At 40.6% G+C, this 25,108-nt stretch overlaps 2 protein-coding genes across 4 annotated transcripts in view; one reads left to right on the top strand and one right to left on the bottom strand.

The window, feature by feature from the left end:
• Rad18 (RAD18 E3 ubiquitin protein ligase) overlaps positions 1–22,725 on the top strand; it is a 90,988-nt gene extending 68,263 nt beyond the window's left edge. For 2 of the 3 annotated variants that reach the window (XM_057786463.1, XM_057786480.1), the window contains 2 exons: positions 12,269–12,331; positions 21,855–22,725. In XM_057786463.1, the coding sequence (XP_057642446.1) occupies positions 12,269–12,331; positions 21,855–21,954 (163 nt within the window). In that variant the 3' untranslated portion in view covers positions 21,955–22,725. The remainder of the gene's footprint in view (positions 1–12,268; positions 12,332–21,854) is intronic. The other variant, XM_057786471.1, reaches the window with a different exon arrangement.
• On the bottom strand, positions 10,768–11,588 carry LOC130885084 (transcription factor BTF3). The gene has a single exon (XM_057786492.1). It carries the CDS (start codon positions 11,513–11,515, stop codon positions 11,027–11,029), a length of 489 nt encoding a protein of 162 aa, XP_057642475.1. The 5' UTR covers positions 11,516–11,588; the 3' UTR covers positions 10,768–11,026.
• Positions 22,726–25,108: the final 2,383 nt, after the last annotated feature.

Here is a 25,108-nt window from a genome sequence, read left to right on the forward strand (position 1 = left end):
TCTCTCTCATCTCTCTCATTCTCTCATATCTCTCATTCTCTCATATCTCTCATTCTCTCTCATCTCTCTCATTCTCTCTCATCTCTCTCATCTCTCTCATTCTCTCTCATTCTCTCATCTCTCTCACTCTCTCATTCTCTCTCTTCTCTCTCATTCTCTCATCTCTCTCATCTCTCTCATCTCTCTCATCTCTCTCATTCTCTCTCATCTCTCTCATTCTCTCATCTGAGAGCAGGAACCCTGTTAAGAAAATGCCTCCATAAGTGATGGAGGAGTTGCTTTCATTGGTTAATAAAGAAACTGCCTTGACCCATTTGATAGGCCAGCCCTTAGGTGGGTGGAGTAAACAGAACAGAATGCTGGGAGAAAGAAGCCGAGTCAGGCTGTCGCCATGACTCTCCCACTCCAGACAGATGCAGGTTAAGATCTTTCCTGGTAAGCCAGCTCGTGGTGCTACACAGAATATTAGAAATGGGTTGGATCAATATGTAAGAGCTAGCCAATAAGAGGCTGGAACTAATGGGCCAGGTAGTGTTTAAAAGAATACAGTTTCCATGTAATTATTTCGGGTAAAGCTAGCCGATGGTGCAGGATCCGGTGGTGGAATGCACCCCGCAGCTCACACTACACATAAGATTAGGCTAGAGGCAAGCCTGTAGGGCATTTTCTTAATTAGCAATTGATGGGTAGGCCTAGCCTGTTGGTGGTGGTTCTATCCCTGGGCTTCGTGGTCCCAGGTTCTATAAGAAAGCAGGTTGAGCAAGCCGTGGAAAGCAAGCCAGTAAGCATCATCCCTCCATAGCCTCTGCATCAGCTCCTGCTTCAAGTTCCTTTCTTGCTTGAGTTCCTGCCCTCACAAAACCAGAGATAGAGTTCTCCCCATGGGGACCAAGTCAGTAGGCAACTGAGTATAAGGACTAGGATTCCAAAAGCCAGCAAAGAATCAGAGACAGCCCCTGCTCCCACTGTTAGGAGTTCCACAAAATGACCAAGTTACACAACTAACATATATGCAGAGGGCCTAGGTCAGTCTCATGCAGGCTCTATGGTTATTGGTTCAGTCTCTGTGAGCCCCTATGAGCTTAGATTAGTTGATTTTGTGGGTTTACCTGTTATGACCTTGACTACCTCCCTCAATCCTTCCTCCTGTTCCTCAGGATTCCCCAAGTTCCACCTAATGTTTGACTGTGGGTCTCTACATCTGTTTCCATCAGTGGGCTAGTTGAAACCTCTCTGATGGCAATGGGGCTAGGCACCAGTTTATGAGTATAATAGAGTATCTATCGTTAGGTATCATTACATTGCTTTTTTTTTTCCCAGCTGTGTTTGGTTCTTTCCTAGGACTCTGGGCAAGACCTTTTAAATAAACTTTTAAAACGTTAGAATTTGTAAGACTGTAGGACTTTTTAAGTTTGTAAAATGTTTTGTATTGTGATGTTTATATGTTTAATGTGTGCTCTTTGGAATAACAAAAAAAGGAAAGATATGTCTTTACAGTGATGTGTTTGTATATCAAATTGATAAAGAATTAATTGTCTTGGATAGTTTTATGTCAACTTGATACAAGCTAGAGTCATTTGAGAGAAGGGAACCTCAATTAAGAATGCTTCCATTGATTGGGCTGTAGGCAAGGGACATTAGGCACCTGACTGGAATACCAAAGAATGAGAAGAGCTTTCTAAGCAAAACACAGTGTTGGAGGCAAGAAATGGAGAAAACTGTGATTTCCAGTGAGACGGGGAAGCAGGTAGGGACTGAAGGCACAGTTTGTGATGGCGTATGTGATGGATGCAGGAGCAGTGCAGGCACCACAGTCAGACCCCGCCTGTGAGGCCTGAGTCTGCTGCTCACCAGCCGGGTGAGCTGAACTTTTTAAAGTACATTGCTGCTTATTGACAATTACTTGGGAAATTCTTGTCCCAAGATACATCTTCATGTGCTTAGTTTGATTCATAAAAATGAGATCAATTTTCAACTGTTGAAGAATTTAATTATTCATTGAGAAAAACAAAGAACAAAAAAGTGTGCTTTTCAGAGCACTTTGAGAAAAGTTGGAGAGATTGAAGGAACTCCTAGTTCCTTCTAACTGTTAAACATGCAGTAATGGTTTGAATCAATATTCCCAGGCCCCCAAGGTGGTGACCAGTTAGCAGCTAACTCACTTAGTTTTAAAAAATTAAAATCATAAAATCTTTGTCCTTGTACTGGTGTAAAGTTGGATGGGGTAAAAATGATTTGTCATTTACATTATACTGTTGGAATATTGTGGTTTTAGCTGGCTGCTTGGGATTTTGTTGTTACAATCACCGCCACACTAGTTTTCTTTAAATCAGAGGAGCAGGTAGGTATTAACCCTGAGAACCCGAAGAAAGGGTGAGCTAGGATGGAATGCAAGTGTGTTCAAAATAGAAAGTATGTTGAGAAGACATAAATACAGTAACTGCTTTCATGGATGAAGGCTGAAGGTCAAGGAGCTGATGCTCTTCTCCATAGGGATACCTAAGCTACTCATTCCCTCCAGCCCAGGCATTTCCCTATTTCAGTGTGAGGATTTTCACTTGGCTTCATTTTAGATTACTTCTGCTTCCTGGGTTAGTAAGAAATGAGTGTTAAAATTAGGTGAGGAGCAGCCAAGTGGGCTTTGCTTCCAAGTGTGAGTCTGGTTTTCAGTTCTTACCTTCATGATGACTAGACAGCACTTCATTATATCTTCCCGGAATGGTTGTCAGGGTACCTCATCAGTAGGCAGCACCGAATTAATTTGCACAGTGTCTCTGTTCTTTTTCCTTCCTACCCAGTTACATTCTGGAACATGGGTACATAGTAAACTGCTGATTTTGCTCTCTTCTATTGATTTTACCAAGTAAGCAGAACACACCGCTCTTGTGTCTCAGAGTAATCCAAGCGTTACAGATGATGGGTTGCATTACAGAGGATTTTTTTTAGTTGATTCCACAAAAGCCAATTTTAGAAGCCTTAAAGATGTCATTATATGCTTTTCTTGTTGTACTAAGCATATTTTAAAGAGTCATTTATAACCTATTATTGGGTTATATTGCACATAAAATTAAAACATCAGATTATTGGAAGCACAGGGTAAACAGTTTTGGAGGGATGGTTCTTACACACATTTAATGGCTTAGCCTTAGTACTTCATTTCTTAAAGGAACAGAGTCCCAGGGAAGGTCAGTGTCTCATGACTGAGATTCAGTCATGTCGTGAGATTTAAAATTCTTGCCCTCCGTGGATCATAGTCTAGTTATTCTGCCCTTGCTGATATCACTCAGGATAGTTGATATTGGCATCTTCCACTTGCACTGTTTGATGTGTAGTCTCAGAAAGAAAACAGTATGAATTTAATTGCAGCTGGCCTGGCTGAACAGAGCCAATGCTAGCCTCAGCACCACCATTGTAGTGGACCCTCCACCCCCATTATCAGAGGAACTTGTCATCTAGTTAAGCTACATTGATAGGGAATGTTCATCTTTGAAATGTTGCTTGTTCTATGATTCTCGGGGTGGCAGGGCACTGTCACCTACTACTGTGATCTTGTCTTTTTATGTTGTTACTTGCATGAAATGTTCATTCCACTGATCATTCAAAACAAAACAAAAAGCAGGGTGATACCTTGTGCTTTTGTTCCTGTGCCCATTTAACTAGAAAGGTTTGGTACCTATTTGAAATAGTCAATATTTGGATAATTTAAAATGATTTCCCTTACATTAGGTAGTTGATCTTTCAGAGATGCTTTTAAGTTTCAAGTTAATCAATCACAAATATTTAATTCTGTTTCAAACTTGAATTCTTCTAGAGAGCCAAGAGAATTCCAGTACTTAGAAATAATGTTCTGATTTCCTTTAAAAAGAATGAAACTTCTCAGTGCTTTCATAAGAGTCACTTCTCTCCTTAACTCAATGTTTCAAGCACTTTCCTTCAGCAGACTTAGAAAATGGTAGTGTTTTGGTAGCATGCCAGGATTGAAAAGAGAAAAAAAAAAAAGGATACTGGAGCCTAGCAGTGCCTTCTATGGCCTTCAGCTACCCAAACTTCATTGGGTGCTGAAAGGCTGAAAGTTAGAGCTTGGTGCACCACCAGTCTCCGTGGGCTAGGGAGAGCACGGGCTTAGGAGCTGTGCTGTTACCTGCTAACCTAGTATGCTGTTGAGTAGTGGAGGGAGAGTGTCTTTATAGACAAATAGAATCCCGCTGCCTTGAGTAGTGGAGGGAGAGTGTCTTTATAGACAAATAGAATCCCGCTGCCTTGGGTAGGACAACAGCAGCAGCATTGGAAGCCTCCTTTCCCAGTTTCTGACAAGTAAGGGTACATTAAAAGAGGCCGGAAGTTGTTTAATCTCACAAACCCCAACAAAATAGTAAAGCTCTTAGATTTTCAGTTCTCCAAGTCTTCAGAAAGCACAAAGGCCAGATTAAGAAAGTTTTGAGAGTGTTGAAGTTGAATTGAACAGTTGAAATATTAAAACTAACAAGTTTATGAGTTTCCCCAGTTCATTCCTTTTAATAGCAGAACTTCAGAGGAAGCACAGAGTGAAAGATGTAGTGTTTTTAAAGAATAATCAGCCCATATATTAAGCATACGGTTTTCTTCTAACAGTGAGAAAGCCAACTCTCCCCTAATTAGAAACCTGGTTTAGGACCCAGAGAAAGGTGTGCCCTATGTGGCTGAGATGCTTAAATTTGCACATGGAAAGGGGCACAGTTACAGGTTAGGGATCAGAAGAGGGGAACAGATTTCGCTATTGTAGGAGGCAACTTTATTAAATTACTATTTCAGTTAGGGTAGCTGGATCTAGAAATAGTCCCTTATTCTAGAAATTGTGCTATAATTTGGTAGAAGTACTTTGGACATAAAAGAAGGGATGATAATATTTTTCTTACTTATAAAGACTTAATCCTTTTGAAAACATTCAAGTGTGGACTTGCTTTCTGAGTGCCTGGAAACTGGGAAGGAAGGAATCTGGAAACAGACAGAAGAATGGAAAGAAGCCATAACTAATGGTTTGTCAAAAGAAAAGGGCAAATTGAAAGCATTTCTCATCTGTAAGGTATCTTACTGTTTGAGGGTACAACTGTAGAGACCTTGCTACAGTTGTAACAACTTGTAACAGTTGTGCACTGTTACTGTACAGTTGTAGGGACATTACTGTTAGAATGCTGTACAGAACAACCAACGGGGAGGGACTCTGAGGAGATCAACTGAAATTTACCTTTGCTTGATATATGGATGAGGGTCCTACAATCCACCCCATTCACATATAACAGGGTCTACACAGGCTTAGCCACTACCTATTACATGATTGTTTGACTTATCTTGTTCCACCCCCAAGCCGCAAATCAGGATGTCATGTAGTCTAGTCTGGCTTTAAATTATAGACTGCAGATGTTCTTCAACTCCTGGTCCAGAACACTGGGAATTACTCTAGAATTCTGGGGAGCTCTTAGGTTTTCATCCTTGGAGACTAGTTGATCAGCCTACTGAAGTACTGTGTGATGTTAATGGAATATTTCTAAGTGGTAAAGGGATTCCTAAGACACATTAATTACCTAAAAGACTAACATCTGGAACAGCAAATGTAGCTTACTGCTTTTATTCTAAATGGAGGAAGATAGTGCTTTTATTTTATTTTGTACAAAATAAACTAAAAAATAAGAAATGCACTGTTGAGGAATGAGTAAGTTTAAAGATAAGAAAAGCTAATAAAAGAGGCTACATGTTGGTGATACCGGGACCAGGATAGAAGGGAACAAGGATTTGAGACTGTGTCTGTCAGTCAGACAGATAGGATCTCATGTAGCCCAGGTGGGCTTCGAACTTATTGTGTGACTGAGGATGACCTTGAACTTTTCTAAGTACTGTGAAGGTTTGTACCAACATTCCCGCTTTATGCTGTGCTGGGGATCAAACCCTGGGCTTTTTGTGTTCTAAGCAAACATTCTACCAGTTTAGCTGTATCTCTAGCCCTCTGTGTGTATCTTTTGATGTTTGTATTTTAAACCATGTAAATATTTTTAAGCAAAAAGTATAGATACCTTCATTCTTTGAAATAAAAATTTAAAGTCATTGTATCTTAGGTGTTATATGTTGACTAATGAAGGCTGGTGATGTTGGCGCTGAGGTAAGACAGATGTTTTGATGAGGTTTTATAATTTATGGATTTTGTAAATATTGGCATTGAATTTTTAAAAACGCTTTTTACGCTTGGAAGGTTTGGTATTGCATTCAACTTTTAGCTGTTACTAGTGTGACATCTTATGAATTTAATACTGCCATAATTTTTTTTTTACTAATATGCTTTGTTTGATGTTTTGCTATAGCAGTTGAGGGTACAATATGTATAACTTTAGAGTACTTCTGGAAGCTAAATGGTTCAGTTATTCACCTAGTGAATTTTGTTGTTTGAAAATTTCTAGAAAATAAAAATGTGGAATAATTTTATAGTATTATTTGTGCTTTAAAAAGTTATCACTGAGTGATAAGTAAGCTAGACTCTCTTTTAGTTTGGAGGAAATCTTTGTACAAGATGCAGTCACATCAAGTCTGTGAGTTTGCTTTGCTTCCATGAAATCCATGTACCTGACAGTTGTCTTTGTTCCGTTGTAGGAGTTATCTCAGCCGTTGACTGTGCATGTAGAAGGTGGTTGAGTTTCTTTCACTCGTTGATTAAATGAAATTTGATTTTGCTTTGTCAGCCGGAAGGTTAATTGGTCATGTATTGGGACTACTTTGTAAAGTAAATATTAGCTTTATTTCTGATTGGATAAATACATTCTTACTTGTTGTCGAAGGCCTGTCATCTTAGTTTTCTACATCTCCTGGAGCTCATGCTTTCTTTATCCATGAAGCTTGCAGTTGGTTGTCTGGTAAAAACCTTACTGATAGGAATATAGGGGAGGCATTGTTAACACTTGCAGTGAATAGTGCTTAAGTTTCTGCTTCCACTAGCTGAAGCAGCATGGTTGACAGAAAGAAGATGATCTTGGAATTTCTGTTTGTTTGTTTGTTTGTTTGTTTGTTTGTTTTTTCCTGCTTTAATCTTTCTGAGCCTGTGTCCATTTTGCAAATGGTAAGAGACCTAGAACAGGTCTGAATTAAAGTTAGTGTGTGTAAGGTAATTATCAAAGTGGTTGGTAAGAGTAGTTACTCAGAAAAATGGCAACCTTTGTCATGATTGAGTGATTTTTGTAAAAATCTATGAAAGTTGACTATTATGTTACTGTTAGCCTGCTACTAGATTATTTAGCGTATAAGCTATTGACTCACCCTACAGAGCAGATTAGTAGAAATCATGCTTTGTGGAAGGATTCATACTAGCAGGCCTCGTGTACTGAAGGATCATTGTCTGACAGGTTTTATACCCATTTAATCAATACTGGTGATTTGTGCTAAAGGAGGTTGGTTTTTATTTTAATGTTGCATGTCCTCAACCACATTCAAATTATTGCCACAGTGAAGACACTTGGAAGCAGGTAAGTATTAGATATTAGGAAATTCCACTTGTAAGTAATCTTTAATCCACAGGATTTTTATAGCAAACGTTTGTGTTTTTCCTACTGTGCAGTACCTTGAGTACCTGCCAAGCCAGATAAATAACAGGCTCTGATGATTTTGCACCTGGTGTCATAGAAACAGTGGGAATCAAAGATTAAAGTGGTGCATATAGTGATCAGGTTTCCTGGGGCAAATTGAAGCAGTGCTGTGACAGTTATTTAGAAAATCCAGATTCAAACCTGTTTTGTGAAAGTGGAGGCAATATTGATTGAACATTTACTATGTGCCAACGTCTGTACTTAACATTTAGTGTGCTGTATTGATTCGTCTTAAATATATCCCTGGAAAATACATGTCCTGACTAGAGATACGGGCTTGGAGGTTTAGAAAGGTTCTAGAACTCACCTAAGGTTAAACATTAAATGACAGGAACAGGAGTTCATTTTTGCAATGCTGCCACTGAAATATGGGCATGCCCTATACCCCCCAGCTTCACAGGAGAATTTGACATCTTGTCAGTTTGGTGATGGAGGTGGGTTTTGTATCTATCTGTTGCTTTTATTGGTTAACTAATAAAGAAACTGCTTGGCTTTTAATACCACTTGACTCAACAGTTTGGCAGTAAAATCTTTACTGTTAGATGAAATTGTATGTTAGAAAAGGAATATGCAAATAGCCTTTTCTTTAGAAGTAATGTTCAGAGAATAAGAATGAAATTCTCTGCTACCCAAGGTGCATGTGTACACTAACACATGTGTTAGCTCATCTTTCTTAAGTGTGAGCTGAAAATAAGGTTTAAGGGATGGAAAGTTAAGCCTACTAGAATCTTCCAGAACCCAGGTTGGGAATTCAGAATATAAAAGATTCATGTAATTGTCAGTGGGACTTCCTCACATATAATTTATATAATAATGTCCACAATAGCTGGACAGTGGTCACATCAGAGGACACAATCTCAATATTCTTCCATGGTTATGCTGTAGCTTTCATGTGCCAGACCTCCTGCTTATCCAACTTCTTAAATTATAGTCTTCCAAATGTTACAAACCTAGCTAGTAGAGATGCTGAAGTTTATGCACAAGTTTCTTGCTCTAGATGAAAAAGTTATGTTTGTATGTCTGACCCTGGGTATATCAGAGTGAGTAATTAAATTTTTCCTAAGACTTTTTTTTAGATGTCTTAACAGCATTTTAGAATTTTTTGATCTTCAAGCCATATAAAAATGACTAAAATTTCAAAAATGTTAAATGCTTCTGTCTAAAGAAAAGAAATCTTTGAGTTATAATTTTAGTAACATTAACTTTTGTGTGATAGATTTCCTTTGTAAAATCCTAATTATGAGACTGAATGCTTAGTTTCTAACATCTGGCTTTTGAGAAAGATACAGTGAATGCATTACTTTAGACAGGTTTGAACAGTTCTGTCTGGTATTACCATGTGTTCCTGTCAACTCTTACATTCAGTGTTGACAAAAATTGAAGTAGCAGATGTGCCATAGATCCTGCAACTTCATAGCTATGAACGCAGCACTTCCTCAGTTTTGGATCAGTTAGATTTTGATTTTGTGATCATTCTCATGAGGGTCTAAGATGTAGTGGAAAGAAATGAAGACCGAGGACATCAGGGAATTGCCAGCATGGTTGGGCATCAGTACCGAAGACAAGAGAAAGCAGATTGGTGTGCTTTGTGAGTCTGCGATCTGTTTCCACTGAGACATTTTTGCAGAAGCCTCTCAAGTGTGTACCTTGTGCACTGCACATGTTCCCTTTAACAAACTGTGACTGTGCTGCTTGATTTGGAAGCACCTAGGAAAACTGATCACAGACTACCAGCTTCTAGACAAGATTGAAACCGGAACTTGTTTTGTAGACCAGGCTAGCCTCCAACTCAGAGAGATCCACCTGCCTCTGACTTGACGTTGCTGGGATTAAAGGTGTGCGCTACCATGCCTGGCTGTTATCTTTTTTTTTTTTAAGTCATTTAAAGTGTTTTTGGTGGTGGGTGAGGGTATTGGACAAGAAGCAGACTTTATTCTTTTCTTCTGACCATGTGACACTGGCCAGAAATACCGTCAGTATCTCCCAGAAATACTGCTAGATTGTTGTCAGGGAGCATGGAAGAGTAAATAACTGCAGGTTTCTCCTGCAATTAGAACAATTACTGCAAAATAAGGAGGACCCAGAGTTGAGATTTCGGTACCAGAAAGGTTTAAAACTGCTTCTTTGGGAATGTCAGTGGCAGTGGCCATGAGCCCTCCCCAGTGAGAGACTGTGTGGGTCGGCAGAGAGTAATAAAGTTAGTGAAATCAGCTAACTGACCTGCAGGGCTTTCTTCTTCTTCTAATAAAAGCTCCATTTCAGTAGCTATTTAATAGGAAAGGTTTGTTACAAACCAGTGTTGGGTGAGATTGACTGATGAAGTGTTACTGTTCCAGCTTTTGAGAAGGGCCGTTTCTCAGTGGGAAAGAGCAGTGCATACGTGGGTACTGTGGCAGGCTGAGTCATGGTTCCCACTACAGGGACATAAAGGAATAATTGCAGTGCATATGTAGATAAGTGAATTGACTGTGGACGTAGACAAGATAGTGTCCTACCATTTAAAAAATCATATGTGTGTACTGCTCTGCAAATAAACACAACTAAAGTATTATTGAATTCACATCCATATTATTATTATGGATATTTTTCAAGCCACAAATACCAGAAGTTATTATTACCAGTGAGTTCCTTGTTCTCAGAATCTCAGGGAATGTACCAGAAGCATGGGGTTACACTTGTAGTGTGACTGGACAACCTCTCCACCTAGATCCTGCATGAGGCTCCTTTGGAATCTAGAGGACTTGGGGAAATACACTGAGTGGAACATTTGGTGCAAGCTCTGTTTGATGATCTCTGTGGCCTCTTTTGCCTAGGAATCATGGGCAAATACTGCTTCAGTGTGGTTTGTCAGTAATGGTTGAAAGTACTTCATTGACACTTTAAATCTCCATAATTTAAAGCTTTTATTTATTAGTGTATCATTAGAGATATTGTTCACACTTAGTATTTTCAACCCAGCTGTTTCTCACCTTAGCTTTCTCCTCTTTCTGCTAGGTGACATTTGTTTTTGAGTGCCATATGGTTCCCATGACATTCCTTGTAGAATGTGTAGAGAGGTGTGTTTGATACTGGTGGACACACAGCCTTTCTAAAATAATTTTTATTGATTATAAGAACAAGATGCTAAAACCTTCAAACAGTTTTTTTCTTTTTCTTTTTTTTTTTAACTAGGCAAAGAATTTTATTAACCCTTTTCCAAACTTTATTCCCAGGCTTCTTCAGCTTAATTTGCTGCAAAGAATGAATTGTGTTTAAGCAAAAACTGAAAAGAGCTGCAGTGTCCAAGGGGCTTGGGCTTAAAAATATTAGCGATCTAGATTTGATCAGATCCATAAACAAAAGACCTTTAAAAAGCAGCCATGATATAAAATAGCAGCTCCTGTAACTTCTGCAAGAGTCACTTCTTCAGAAGTCCCCTCTGTTCAGTTTGCCTCGTTCTTAGAAGCCTCATCAAAATTCTCCACCAGGTCTGGGACTTCATCATCATCATCCTCTCCAGTAGCAAGGGGTGCTTTTCCATCCACAGATTGTTTGGGCAGAGCTTCAGCCAGTCTCCTTAAACTAGTCAGACTGTCTGCCCCAAGCTGGTTTAGAATGCTGGGAAGCATTTCTGTCAGTTGCTTTGTCTCGGCGTGGCCTGTAATGGTGAAGGTGTTTGCTGCCAGAGACGCCTGAACTTTAGGGTTGTTAAAATGGATCACTGTTCCTTGGTTTGTAAACATGTTCACCTCTTCAATACCAGAGATATTGTTCACCCCTAACTTCTTTAAGGAGAACTGCAGTTTTTTATCATCTGCTGTGGCTGTTCTGTGAACCACCTTCTTCTTTCTGCGAGCAGTTCCTTTCCCACCAATGCGCACTTGTGCCTGCAGCTTGGCCAGTTTTTCCTGGTTCATGATCGTTTCTTTCATCTTGTCGGAGTGGAAATGGGGCCGCGCGGGGGACTAGGGTTCGCGCTCAGGGGGTCTTGGGCGGACCAGCTGAGATAAGGCACACACACGCGGGGACGCAAGATGGCCCAGTTTTTTTCTTTTAAAGAAATAATTTTTGCTCTCTATGACCTTGTTTTCCATGCACCACTAGAGAGTGTAGCATTTTAAGCTAGATCACATTTTAAAAACACATTTCCATTGTTAGCACTGCTCAGATGCATTATGCTTTACTTTATGTTGGTTACCAAGAGACTAAAAGCCACTTAGCTACTGCGTGTGGATCTCATCACCAGAATTTAGATTTTAAAACACCGTCTCTTTCTCTTTTCCTTTTTGATAGAGCTGGGAACTAAGAAAATTGTTATTTGATCTTTGATTGACATAAAAGATTAAAAAGCATCATGTCATTGATCTGTCTAGACTCAGGTTTATGTTGAGAGTTTATTTACACTTTCTTCATTGTTTTTATCACAGCTAACTCATTAAAGTTTTTATAGCTTTTTTGAAATTTAGTTGACATATAATTGTAGATATTTACGGGACCCAGTTTGATGAGGTTCCACATATGTATGTGACCACAAAACCATCTTACAGTGTGGACGGTGAATATGCCTATCTTTCTGTATCCCTTTGTGCCTCTTTGTCCTCCCCCACTGACCCTAGCTCCCCAGTGCTCATGTTTGGGTCAGGACAGACCTCACAGTGTAGCATTGCTGATACATGTCCTTTTAGTTCCAGTTCGGACATCATAAGAGACCTTCTGGAAGAAGAGGAAGCTTGGGAAGCATCTCACAGGTGAGTTCTCATATTCAGCAGTGTGTGAGCTTGTGCCTGAGAAATGAGCACTCTGTGTAGCTGCTTCTATGCAAGACATTTGTGCTTTCTGACAGATGGAAGAGACTATATAATCCAGGTGTAAAGCAAAGACTTCTGCTGTGTTTCTTATCTGTGTAGTTTCACTGTGGAACTGGAGTCCTGGTGCAATAACTGGTTACATGTGGATCTCATTTCTATGTTCATGATATTTTTTTTGACAGTGTGATAATTTGCTAAGCACAGATTGACTAAATAAAGAAATATCCTTCCTCATGTCTAAGGTGACTTTCTCCTTCAGCATCATTCCTGCCCCATTGTCTGGAGCCACCTTCTTCTGTCCTTGTTATCTCACACACACAGCCTTTCCCCTTTTAGTTAGGTCTTTATTGTTTTGTCTTTGATGTGCAGGGCAGCCTCTATCGCCACAGGTGATCCTCTCTTTCTTAGTAGTGATGTCATCTTGCCATTTGTTTCTTTATCTTCCGTTTCCAGCCTTCTTTGACAGTCTCCATGCTGCTAAATCCAGAGCCATTCAGAATTCACTTTCCTCCCCTCATTAGCAATGCTTTATACAAAGCAGGAAGATCAGAAGTTCAAGGTCAGCTTTGTATCAAGTTTGAGGCTAGCCTGGGCTACATGAGATCTTGTGTTTAAAGTGATGATGATGATGATGATGATGATGATGATGATGATGATAGTGATGTTTTAAGATAAGTAGAACAACTTCAAAGTGGATTAAAATGCTACAATAGAAGGTATTTGGATAACACCAAAGAAGATAGAGAAATGACAAAAAAAAGGGACATACAAATTCTGCTTTATGAATGATTATAGGATGGGGTTATACAACCCAATCAGAATATAGACTCCTGCTGGATGGATTGATTAAAAAAAAATGTACTGTGCCCCTGTGCTTTGTCTATAAAAAACAAATTTTTGATTGCAAGACACCAATATATTGAAATCAAAAGAACAGAAAAAAGATATGCCATAGACGTCCTGAACGAGTCTAACATAATGATAATGTTGACAAGATAGACTTGAAGGTAAAAAGTGTAACAGAGCCAAAGACATTTATGATGCTCGAAAAGGTCAAACTATCAAGAAGACAAAATGATTGAGAACATGTATATATGTAACAAGAGTCCCAGAGTACATGAAGCTAAAGATGGAATGGAAAACTACCATAGGCAACAAGGAGTAAAATTTCATCTCTTTCCCCCACCCCCAAACAAATCCAAAAACTGTTGCCGTGAACACAGACTCATTTTTGTCACAGCCCTTTGTGGATAGAGGGCCATGCAGGTTACAGTGGACCTGCAGAGTTGCATGCCGATGGTACAGCACTCACCAGTGGCCTCCTGCCTTCCTCAGAACTTGGGAATTCTCTGGCTCTATGAGTTCTTCGTGTTCTCCAGTCACTTGACTGTCTCTTTTAGAAGTGCCCTTTTAAAGTGCTATGTCAGGGACAGTGTTCAGACACACTAAGATGCAGACCTTCCTGCCTCTCATTCTCATCTTTTTTGTATTTATTTGCCTTTTCATTTTCTTGGTACCGTTTCTCAAAGTATAGCTTTTAATTTTTTGATGAAATGTGTTATGTCTGTTTTAATTATTTTTGTCCAACCTAGGAAACCTTTTCGTAATCCAAAGTCATCATTTTTTATTATTTTTTTTTTTTTATGGCTTAGAAGTATTAGGTTTTACATTAAGGTTTGGAACTTACTGTCATAAGGTATGATGATGACTGGTTCAGTGGTTCTTTTTTGCTTAAGGCTTTTCCATTGCTGTAGCATTAGGTATTAAAGAGATGGCCCATGTCTATTTCATAGGTGTGTATATATTTGTTTCTGGAATTACTCTTGTGTTTATTGATCATGTAGAAGTCTTTTTAACACTTCATAATTGCTATTTGATAGTGCTTTAAATCAGGTAATTTGAAACTTTTTAAAATAAATGTAATGGCTAGGGTTTATTTATTTATTTTTATTGTTGTATTACTTTTGATAAATGTGTAAGGTAACAGAGGAAGGGATAGATTGTTCCTTGGTAGTATGGCTGCTGTGGCCTGGGGTAAAGCTGTGATGACTCTTGGGCCAGAGGCTGGCTGTGCTCCTCTGTGTGCCATTTCCATTTGACATGCAAGTTCTGCCGGGCTCTTCTGGTTTGTGAATCTCTAATAACCTACTGCAAAATGGGACTATCCTAGTAGGGAGTGGTGAAGTCTTTAGCATCCACGGGGGACAATTTCATCATGGCTTGAATGATAGAAAAGTGTTTTCCCACAGCTCTAGAGGCTGGAAGTGCAGGATCAGGGTGTCAATAGAATTGATCATTGAATACTGCTGTCCCCGGAAAGGTAACTTCTCTTTTTTGGCCTTTTTGTGGTTAATGATTTTAAAAATGGTATTGAGGTTATGCTGTTCAAAACCTCAGGATTCTAGGACCAGTAAAATGACTCAGTGGGAGAAAATGCTTGCAGCTGAGCTCAATGACCTGAGTTTGATCCCCAAGCTTATATGGTAAAAACAGAGAACCTGCTCCTGTGAATCATCCTTGTGTACAATTCTGTCTCACTCTCTCTTTCTCTCTCTCCCTCCCTTTCCAAACAGCATTCCTGGATAGGCTATATTGATATAACTCTGTGTGCGTGTTTGGCGAGGGTTAAACTTTATTTTTTTTGGCGGGGGGGCTGTTGTAACTCTAGGCCAAGATTGACAAACCATGGCCCAGGATCCAAATCTGGTCGTCTGTCTGATTTTGTTAATGAAGTTTTATTAGAACATAGCTATACATTTTTTTACCTGGTGAGTGAAAGCTCTTGTTTGTTTCCTGGCCATCGAGATTCCTGAAATAATCACACAGAAATGTGTATTAATTGTAATACTGTTTGACCAGTAGCTTAAACATATATGTTGCTAACTCATATTTTAAATTAACCCATTTCTATTAATTTGTGTATCGCCACGTGACTGGCTTATGGGCAAGGCTCCAGTGGGCTCCATCGGAGGCGGCTGTCTCCTGCAGGTGGCTACATGGCTTCTCTCTGACTCTGCCTACACTCTATACATATCTCTTTCAGCGTAGCTATATTCTGTTAAGCCATTGGCTGAAAGAAGCTTCTTTATTAACTAATAGCAATAAAATATGTTCATAGCTTACATCACCTCCCACAGTTCTTATTGGGTTTTGTTGTTGTTGTTGTTTCATGTTACAAAAAAGTCAAGTAGTTGTAGCAGAGTTGTCAACGTCCAAAATAATTTGGATCATTGTAGAAAATTCGCTAACACTTTCTCTTTTTCTTTTTCTTTTTTTTTTTCGAGACAGGGTTTCGAGACAGGGTTTGGTTTCTCTGTGGTTTTGGTTCCTGTCCTGGAGCTAGCTCTTGTAGATCAGGCTGGTCTCGAACTCACAGAGATCCACCTGCCTCTGCCTCCCGAGTGCTGGGATTAAAGGCGTGTGCCACCACCGCCCGGCCCGCTAACACTTTTTCTAAATCAGAAAAATCTAAACCGTTTGGTTGAGTACATTGCTGGCTGAGAAGCCCTTCCTTGACCCACCCTGGCAAAAATGGGGAGTATAAAGAGTCTTTCTAAGTTTTATAGGAATGTCTTTATCCCTCCTGCATCTGACCTTTCTGGGTAAAAAGAATGGATGAATGTGGGAGATCATTTAAACAGGTGACATTCTAACTAATGGGAGAGGACACACTGGTTTTGTAGAGGAGAAGGAGCACTATAACATTGGATCTAAGCATAGGAACTTGTAGACTAGGGAAGTTGTAGACGGAAAGACACAGATGGACTCTGATGTTCAGAGCAATCTGTGAAAGGCTCTTCACTGAAAAAAATGCCCTTGTGATGTTCTCCTGATGGTTGCGAGTGCCTTAGATTTTCCTGCCTGCTCTCCTGTCAGGTGACTTGGAACATAATTTGATCTTCATTCCTCAGAGCCTTCTGAACTGTTCAGCAGATCCTGCCCTTTCTCACACAGAGACATGTTATTACCTCCAGATGTTCTTGGTTTCTCCATTCTCACATTGTTTCTCAGTTGTCCTACCCTGCTGGCGGCATGTACACATGAGACGGTTATATTGGCTGGCTCTTCAAAAACCAGGAGTGGATTCAGTTATTTGAGTTGACTGAGAAGCTATCCTGATGTTTACTACCTGACCAGACAGTCTTAGAGGTAGTGTGATCAACTTGCGGACCCCACTGATGCTAATGCCATTTCTCGGAAACCAGCAGTCATGAGGACTACTTCCCTTTTGGGAGCACTATTGTGGGGTGTGTCCTAGACTATGCTGCTTGTATGGGAACCAGGTATTAATTTTCCTTTCTTTCAGAAACATGACTAACACACTGGTGATGAATGATCATGATCAATTTTTAAGAATTCAAAGAAACACCACTGGTAGATTATGAGGCCCTCAGACGAGAGCTCTTCAGACTGAAGCTGCCTTTTGTTACTCAGGGAGAGCTTTCTAGAGGAATGTGAATGGTAGTGTCTGCATACCTTGCTATTCCTACAGTAAAACCATCCACTTGTTTTCTTTGACTTTAGCTGAAGTGACTGATGCTGTGTTGCCTCTGGTGGATGGTATTTACAAGTGTCATGAGTCACTGCCAAGATTCCATGTGGCTTTCTGAGTAGCCACTAAAGGTTTATAAAATTGTTCTTCTTGCTGAATCTGGGATTCTGGCCTCATACTTGGGTTTACTATTGCAAATTCACCTCATTGTACTGCTAGTAATTTTAACTATATGAGACGAATATAATGAACTAATGCCAACTCTTGTCAGTTGGGCACAGTGGCTGATGAAGTGGTATATGCCTCAGTTCTCTAGAAGTCACTCTGGTGTAGAAACAGGGTCGGTATTGATGGGAGACATGTGTTTAAGAGTCTTGCTTTTCTGTTTGTTCTGAAAAGTCAGGCAGTGACTGCTCTTGGTGAACAAGCTTTGTCTTTGTATTGAGGGTGCTTGTATGGTAAGTAGCATTGGAAGACTGCCTGTCAAGAAACAGGAGACAAAATATTGAGCATTAAAAAGAATTTTCCAACATGAGCTGCTTGACCATACTGGTGTCATCTGGCCTCTCTGTGTCACCCTGTGGGAACTGGGTCTTAAGCAGCTCAGACGCCTGTCTTCTGACTCTGTCCATGCTGTAAAACACAAACTGCACTTTTTGCAGAAGCCTAATGCACTCTCTGGTTTTTGTGAAGTTGCCAGGCTAACTTAGTAGTTTGCCCTTAGTTATCTTAGGCCCTTCCCAGTTTTTGACGTGTTTAGGTTGCTTTTTATAAACCTATAGCATATGATTTTTTTTTCACTTTTTGTTGATATAATAGTAGTATGTATTTAATTTGGATAGTTCAGCCAGTTACATTTAATGTAATTATTGGCATATACTTTTTATAGTGTCTTCCAGGTTTGTCTTCAATGTGCTTTGTGAGACCATCTTGAACTCACTTCCTGCTTCTGCTTCCTACATGCTAGGATTACAGGCCTGCCCCATGTGATTGGTCGATGCCATGCTGGAATGTATCCGGTCAAGCACCCTACCACCTATGTTGTTGGAGGCTGCTTGTTTGTTCCTGGCTACCCAGAACCAAAATAACAACACAGAAACTAGACTATTTGTAATACTGTTTGGCCAATAGCTTAAGCATATTTTTAGCTAGCTCTTACATCCTAAACTAGCCCATCTCCATTAATCTGTGTATCGCCACATGGCTGTGGCTTTCCAGGTAAAGTTTCCTTCTCAGTGGGACAACATGGCTTCTCACTGACTCTGCCTTCTTTCTCTATATATACACCTGATCTTCACCCCCTCCTATCCAGTAATGATTATGCATGACTATTTTAGCCATTTTCTGTTTGCCTAATGCCTTTTCCTTTCCTTCTGTCTGAACCCATTTTGAATCAATAGGCAATGGCATATGATTTAATTTTATGCCCAGGGCTAGCTTACTAGTTTTACCTTTGTTTTTAAATAGTGGTTGTCCTGGGGTTTGTGACATAACATATTTATTACATTGAGCCTTCACATATGTCCCTTGGTATATGAAAACCTAACAACAGTGTTTCCAATTCATTCTTCCTATTGTGGTCCTGTATATTTACCCCTATGCAAGTTAAATAGGTCCAGATTTACAGCTGGCAATCATGCTTGTCTGATGTAAAAACTTCCTTTAATGTTTCTTATGATGTTTCTTAAATGTATTAGCCATCAGTCCTCTTAGCTTTTGTCTGAGATGTCTTTTCTTAGCTTTCACCTTTGAAAGATGTTTTGCTTGGGGTGGATTCTGGGTTGACAGTTTTCCTTCTGGCATTTTAAAGTTATCGCTGCATGACCGTGAGGCCTGTCTGGTTTCTTATGAGAAGCCTGCTGCAAATCTTACTCATCCCTCTACAGAATGTTCCCTTTTCTCTGCCTGCCTCCAAAGAGTTGCAGTACTTTGAATATTTATGTATGTGTTTTCTGTTTGTTAGTTGTTAATGGGGGCAGGCTGACCACTTTCCGTCTTTGTTTAATATCTTTCACTGTTTTTAGAAAACTCACAGCTGTCTAATTCATTTCCACAGCTGTTTCTCCCACAGGAATTGTAGTCACATGTGTATGTGTGGCCATGTATGCACGCACGAGCTGTTTCTCCCACAGGAATTGTAGTCACATGTGTATGTGTGCCCATGTATGCATGCACGAGCTGTTTCTCCCACAGGAATTGTAGTCACATGTGTATGTGTGCCCATGCATGCACGCACGAGCTTCCACACACTTTTTTCTTTGTATTTCAATTTGAATTTTTTTAAAAATGATTCTTATTTATATGTGTATGTGTGCGTGTGAGCATGAGCAAGTGAAGAGAGCATTGCATCCCCAGAGCTGGAGTTAAAGGAGGTTAAGAGCTACTGCTTGTACTCTGGAGCAAGCTCTTTAAACTGCTGATCCATCTCTCCAGCCCCCGCTGACACATCTGAGGCATTTATTAGTTCTGTTCCTTACACTTAATAGTCCTTTGAAAAAATACTTCCTCTCTGATACCTTAGAGGTTTCCCAGTGTTTCCATTTGATTTGTTTATATCATGTCTGTGTCTGCTGAAATTCTCTTGATGTTTCCTACCTTTTTTTTATTAGAGACCTTCATGTATTGGTTTTAATTATTTTGAAGTTCCATGGTCTGGTGGTTCCAGTATGTGGGCTGCCTCTGCATCAGCTGCTTAGTGCATGGCAGTGGAGTCTCTTTCTTGCTTCTTTTGTGTCTTCCATTTTAGCCTAATACTGAATATACTATGAAAGATGCCAGGAACTGAGGTAAATAGTGTTTGTGCCTAGAAAAGAACTTACTTCTGTGTGACCATTAATTTGGGAAGTTGAGCTAGGAGATTCCGGAGTTGGCCTAGTTGATTTCTACTGGTTGTTCTGGCTGTATTGGCCAAAGCATCTGTGACATCTTCAGCTCCTATTTTTCCGTAAGAGACTCAGATGTTTGTCTGAGTCCCAGGGACCAGTGTATTCCTGCTCTTTACAGAAGAGATGCGTGCCCGGAGGCAGCTGTGCTTTCTGCCTGCCTCAGTGACTACCTCTATAGGCTCTCCTCTTTCTGCCTGCCTCAGTGACTACCTCTATAGGCTCTCCTCTTTCTGCCTGCCTCAGTGACTACCTCTATAGGCTCTCCTCTTTCTGCCTGCCTCAGTGACTACCTCTATAGGCTCTCCTCTTTCTGCCTGCCTCAGTGACTATCTCTATAGGCTCTCCTCTTTCTGGCAGTGGAGGAATGAGGCTTGCAAATGACTCATATGTTCGTCCCACACTGCTACCTTGTACTTAAGAATTCATGCTATTCTGGCCTACATTGTTTGCTTCAGGTCAGCCAGAGCTACACAATAAGACTATCTCAACAAAACAAACAAAAAATTCATGGTGAAAATTTGTATTTAGAATGTTCGAGTGTTGTATGAGGCCACTTGTTCATTCCCGGCTGCCTGGGCCACGAATTAACCACTCAGAAACAGTATTAATTAAATCACTGTTTGGCCAATCACTTAAGCGTATTGTTAGCTAGCTCTTATATCTTTGGTTAACCCATTTCTATTATTTTATATTTTACCACAAGGCTTGTGACCTACCAGCAAGGTTCCAGCTGGTGGCTCGCGTCTTTCCCCTCTGGTAGCTCCATGGCATCTCCCTGACTCTGCCTTCTTTCTCCCAGCATTCAGTTTAGTTTTTTCCACCTAGCTCTGTTCTCCTATAACTCTGCTATAGGCCCAAAGCTGTTTCTTTATTAGTGGTAATCACAGCATACAGAGGGGAATCCCACATCATGCAAGACCTTGGGTTTGATTCACCAACATCAAGAAAAAAAAAGGAAGGATTCCTGAGAAGTTTAGTTGATTACACAGCAGCTCTCTTTCTCTTTCGTTACCTGATGCTCTGCCCAAAGTCAGGGAATTTGTGTGAGGGACTTGTTTTATCTTGGGGTTTTGTTTGGAGTGTATGTGAGAGAGATAGAGAGAGGGAGGGAGACAGCAATAGATAAGACTCCTTACTGGTCAGGAGCTCACTAGGTAAGTTAGGCCAGCTGACAGTGAGCCTCAGCCCACGGATCTAGCCACGTATCTACATCCCCAGTACTGGGGTTACAAACACAGGCCACTCCATGTGCTTGGCTTCTTAATGATGGTCTGTCTTAGGGTTTCTGTTGCTGTGAAGAGATGCTGTGGCCATGGCTACTCTTAAAAGAACACATTTAATTGGAACTTGACAGTTTAGTCTGTTATGGCTGGAAGCATGGTAGCACGCAGGCAGCCTTGGTGCTGGGGAAGCAGCTGAGAGTTCTACATCTGGATCTGATGGCAATGGGAAAAGGACAACATTGGGCCTAGCTTGGGCTTTTGAAACCTCCAACATCCCTTCCCCTCCAGTGACACACTTCCCTCCAACAAGGCTACACCTACTCCAACAAGGTGACGCTCCCTAATCATTCTCAGGTAGTGTCACTACCCGATGACTTGGCATTCAAATATATGAGCCTTTGGGGGGCATGCTTTTTCAAATCACCACAGGGTTCAAAAGATAGAACTGAAAACAAGATTTTAGTGACTAAGCCATCTCCCAGCTCTGTTTGTTTTTGAGTCCTGGTCTAGATATAGTATTTGTGCCTACTTCCAGGATGGCCTGGAACTCAGAATGTAGACCAGGCCTCCTCAAAACCACATTTTCCCTCTTCTGCCTCCCAAGTGCTAGGACTACAGGCTTACATAGCTTTCCACAGCTGCTGGGTGCTGACTCAAGGGAAGGCCTCTTTCTTTGGCCTTTACAAATTCATTGTTCTTGTAAAGGGGGAATGATAATTACAGTGATAATATAAACTCTGTCTCTAGAGGAGGGGCAGTTGTAGGTGTTAGCGCAGCCGTACATGTGAGAGGACTGAGTACACAGGGTCCCATAGAACAGTGACCACTGCTTTCTAATATGCCATTTCTTTTCTTGTTTTCAGAAATGATCAGAACAGAGAAATAAACCCACAACAGAATCACCGCACGAGAGCCACCGAAAGTGCCGAGACAGAGCCAAGAAACAAGCGGAATAGGAATTAGTATGGGCTTTCGCCAGCTTTTCCATACAGTGATCAGAATGTAGTTTTTATTGCCATGTTTAGCAATGTCCAGTGACAATGTTTAATTCTAATTGTAATAGTTAATTTATTATTTCATTCTTCTTTGCCTTTCTAGAAAAGAAAACAAAAAGAAAAGTTATAAAATGACCCTTGACCTTCTTGGTCAGTTGCTTCCTTCTTTTAAGACATTTCTCCCCTAAAAACACAATCACTAGCTTTGCACATAGACACACTCCTCAGCAGGGGTGTTTGCCCGGTTTGACTCTATTTCAGGATGTTTCTAAGTCATTTTCACTTTTTGCCATTGGCGAACCAGCCCCAGAAAAAACTTCTTTTCTTCCTCATGACAGTAATAAGCTAGTAAGAAGAGCATGCTTTTATCATAGTCTCTTTGTCTAAGTGCCTGTTGCCAGGCTGCCAGCAGTTAGTGGTCAGTACATAAGTTGTCTGTTAGACACACCTGTGTTTTCATAGCGTAGGATTATATTGTAAAGTCACAAAGTTAGTTTTATAATTTTTAAAAAGTCAGGTAAGTTGGTAATGTAATTTAAGGTAACAGTTATAGGAACTCTGAAGAATGTGTGTGTTCTTCTGAACACACTTCACTTAAAAAATAGTACTGCTAGCCCCTGGGGTCAGACAGATCTCTAACACTTTAAACAAAGAAATAAATAAATAAGTGGGTTTTATCAATGAATACACAATTTGTAATTTCCTTGAAATAGTATGTTGTATTTGAATAAAGGCTATAAATCTTTATATTGCGTTTGTCATAAAATTTGTTATTGTGTTCAAAATGCCTTCAGTTCCCAGTTTTCCCTGCCTTTGTTTGACATTTCAAAGCCAGCCTGCCCTCCTTGACCCCTCAGCCACTGTGCAGCCCAGACACACAAGCTTTCACACGCATCGCACATATGGCTGGTTTACAACGGTGACCTTATTGCTGGGAAACCATTTATGGCTTCTCCTTTCCAGAGAATGTCTCTGATGCTAGTTAGCTTTTTGCTGTGCTTTGGGGCTTCTGACAATGTGTATGTGTGTGTGTGTGGTGGTGGGGGGGCTGAGAGCTTCCTCACTATGGCAAGAGTTGAATGTTTTCACACTGGCTCTACCCCTGATATTCCTTATGAGTTCCCTGAGTTTGGGAAACAGACAGCAGTACCACTCACTGAATCTGTCAGTATGTCTGCTATAGGATAAGTGAGCTGAGTTACCAGGATTAGGCTATAGTGAAAGCCATGTTTCACTTAAAGTGACATAATCTGCTGTATTAAGTTAGAAACAATTGTATTTGCAGCAAAAGCAGTTTGCAGAGGAGAGATACAACACAAGTCGGGGAACCAGGCACATGGATCCAAACAGTAACCTCCTATCAGTCACTGTACTGAACACTTCGAATATAGCGATGGCCAGCACTCAGTGCATTCTAAAACTGGTTCTCAGTGCAATAGAAGGAGTCTGTTCCTCAGGGACAGTTGAACAGAATAGAGAGATGGTTTCACTCGCTAGGACTTGAGGGGGTTGGAGGAGCGTTACCATATGGGCACGGGCTGCTGGCAAACACTGTCCTGCCTTATCACCTTGAACATTGACTTTTCCTCATAATTCTAGAGCCTGGAAGACTAGATCGATAGAATAGGGTGTCTTCTGAGGCCTCTCCTTTGCTCGTAGACGCTGCCTCCTCAGAGTGTCCTTACGTGGGCTTCCCTCTGCACACGTGTCTGTCAGATCTCTCCCTGTGAGGACACCTCTCATGCTGGATCAGACCCTTTTCTGTGACCTCACTTTACCTCTTAATGAGTCTCTGTAAATAGTCTTGCTGTTAAGACTGGGAGGGGCACAGTTTAGCCTCTAAGAGTAATTGGTTAGCCAGTGGTTCTCAACCTTCTTAGTGCTGTGACCCTTTAATATAGTTCCTCATGTTGTGGTGACCCCAGCCATAAGTTTATTTTTGTTGCTACTTTATAACTGTAAATTTGTTACTGTTATGATTGTAATGTAAGTATGTTTCTGATGGCCTTAGGCTACCCCTGTAAAAGGGTTATTTGACTCCCAAAGGGGTTGGGACCCACAGGTTAAGAACCACTGATCTAGGTTGAAATCTCAGTGGTACCAAGATTAAGAATAACATAAAGGAACTCTGTGCTGGCCTGAAAAGCAAAACTTAATGGGCACTGCATTTGTGCCCTCTGTGTGTGCACTGAAGGAGAAGTGTGCCTATTTCACAAGGACTGGGGACTCGAATGCACGTTTGATCCAGAATCGGACACGATAAGCTCCTTATTATAAAATTTACCGTAGTAGAATTCCAGTCTCTTGCTGCCATTCACTAGCCCTTGATTTTTTTCTTCTCCTTTGTCCTCAAGGACATGGTGACTGCTGTCAGTTAAACTGGCTCAGACTAGTAGTGACACAAAGTTTGTGTGAATGGGTGTTAAGAGAATTTGTTCTTTATCATGTGAGTCCCAGGATCAAATTCAGGTCATCAGGTTTGACAGCATGTGGCCCTCACTTGTATCTTCTAGGGGCACATCCTTTCCTTTTCTCTAGTATTTTTAGGTATCATCAGGCCTCCGACCATTCAGAATTCAGACAGGTGCAAGTCTTAATATGTTACCGCCCTCCTGATAATTCTTCCAGGCACCTGCCCCACTTCCACCCTGTCCCCTGGCATAGCTACAGACCAGAGAGAGCCTGTCTTGCTTAGAATGCTGTCCCTGCTGCATCTACTTCTGACCCTCCTGGCCTTTCCATGTTCTAAGTGGAAATGATGGCAGTGGGCCCTTTTTGGTTTGATATTCAGCTTGACCAGGACCCTTTGTGTCCCGCATCAACATCTACACCTTGCATCCTTTGTTCAACTATTAGGACTGAGTGGTCAGTGGTATACAAAACTAGGAGCCCCTGTTGAGAGAAGCATTTATCAGGTAGTTACACAAATGAACATATTTACAAGTGCAGCAAAGAAAAGTGTGGCATTGTAAGAGAAACTGACTCTTCCAGGACTGCCTCCCCTCAAATACACATACATACTCATGCCCAAATAAACACGTATATGTGTGCATATGCACACACACAATGCCTTTATTTGTCTGAAATTCCACAGTGCATTTGTTAATAGTCTTTGATCACCT

The sequence above is a fragment of the Chionomys nivalis genome, chromosome 1 (genome assembly GCF_950005125.1).
Source record: "Chionomys nivalis chromosome 1, mChiNiv1.1, whole genome shotgun sequence".
Taxonomy (NCBI): Eukaryota; Metazoa; Chordata; class Mammalia; order Rodentia; family Cricetidae; genus Chionomys; species Chionomys nivalis.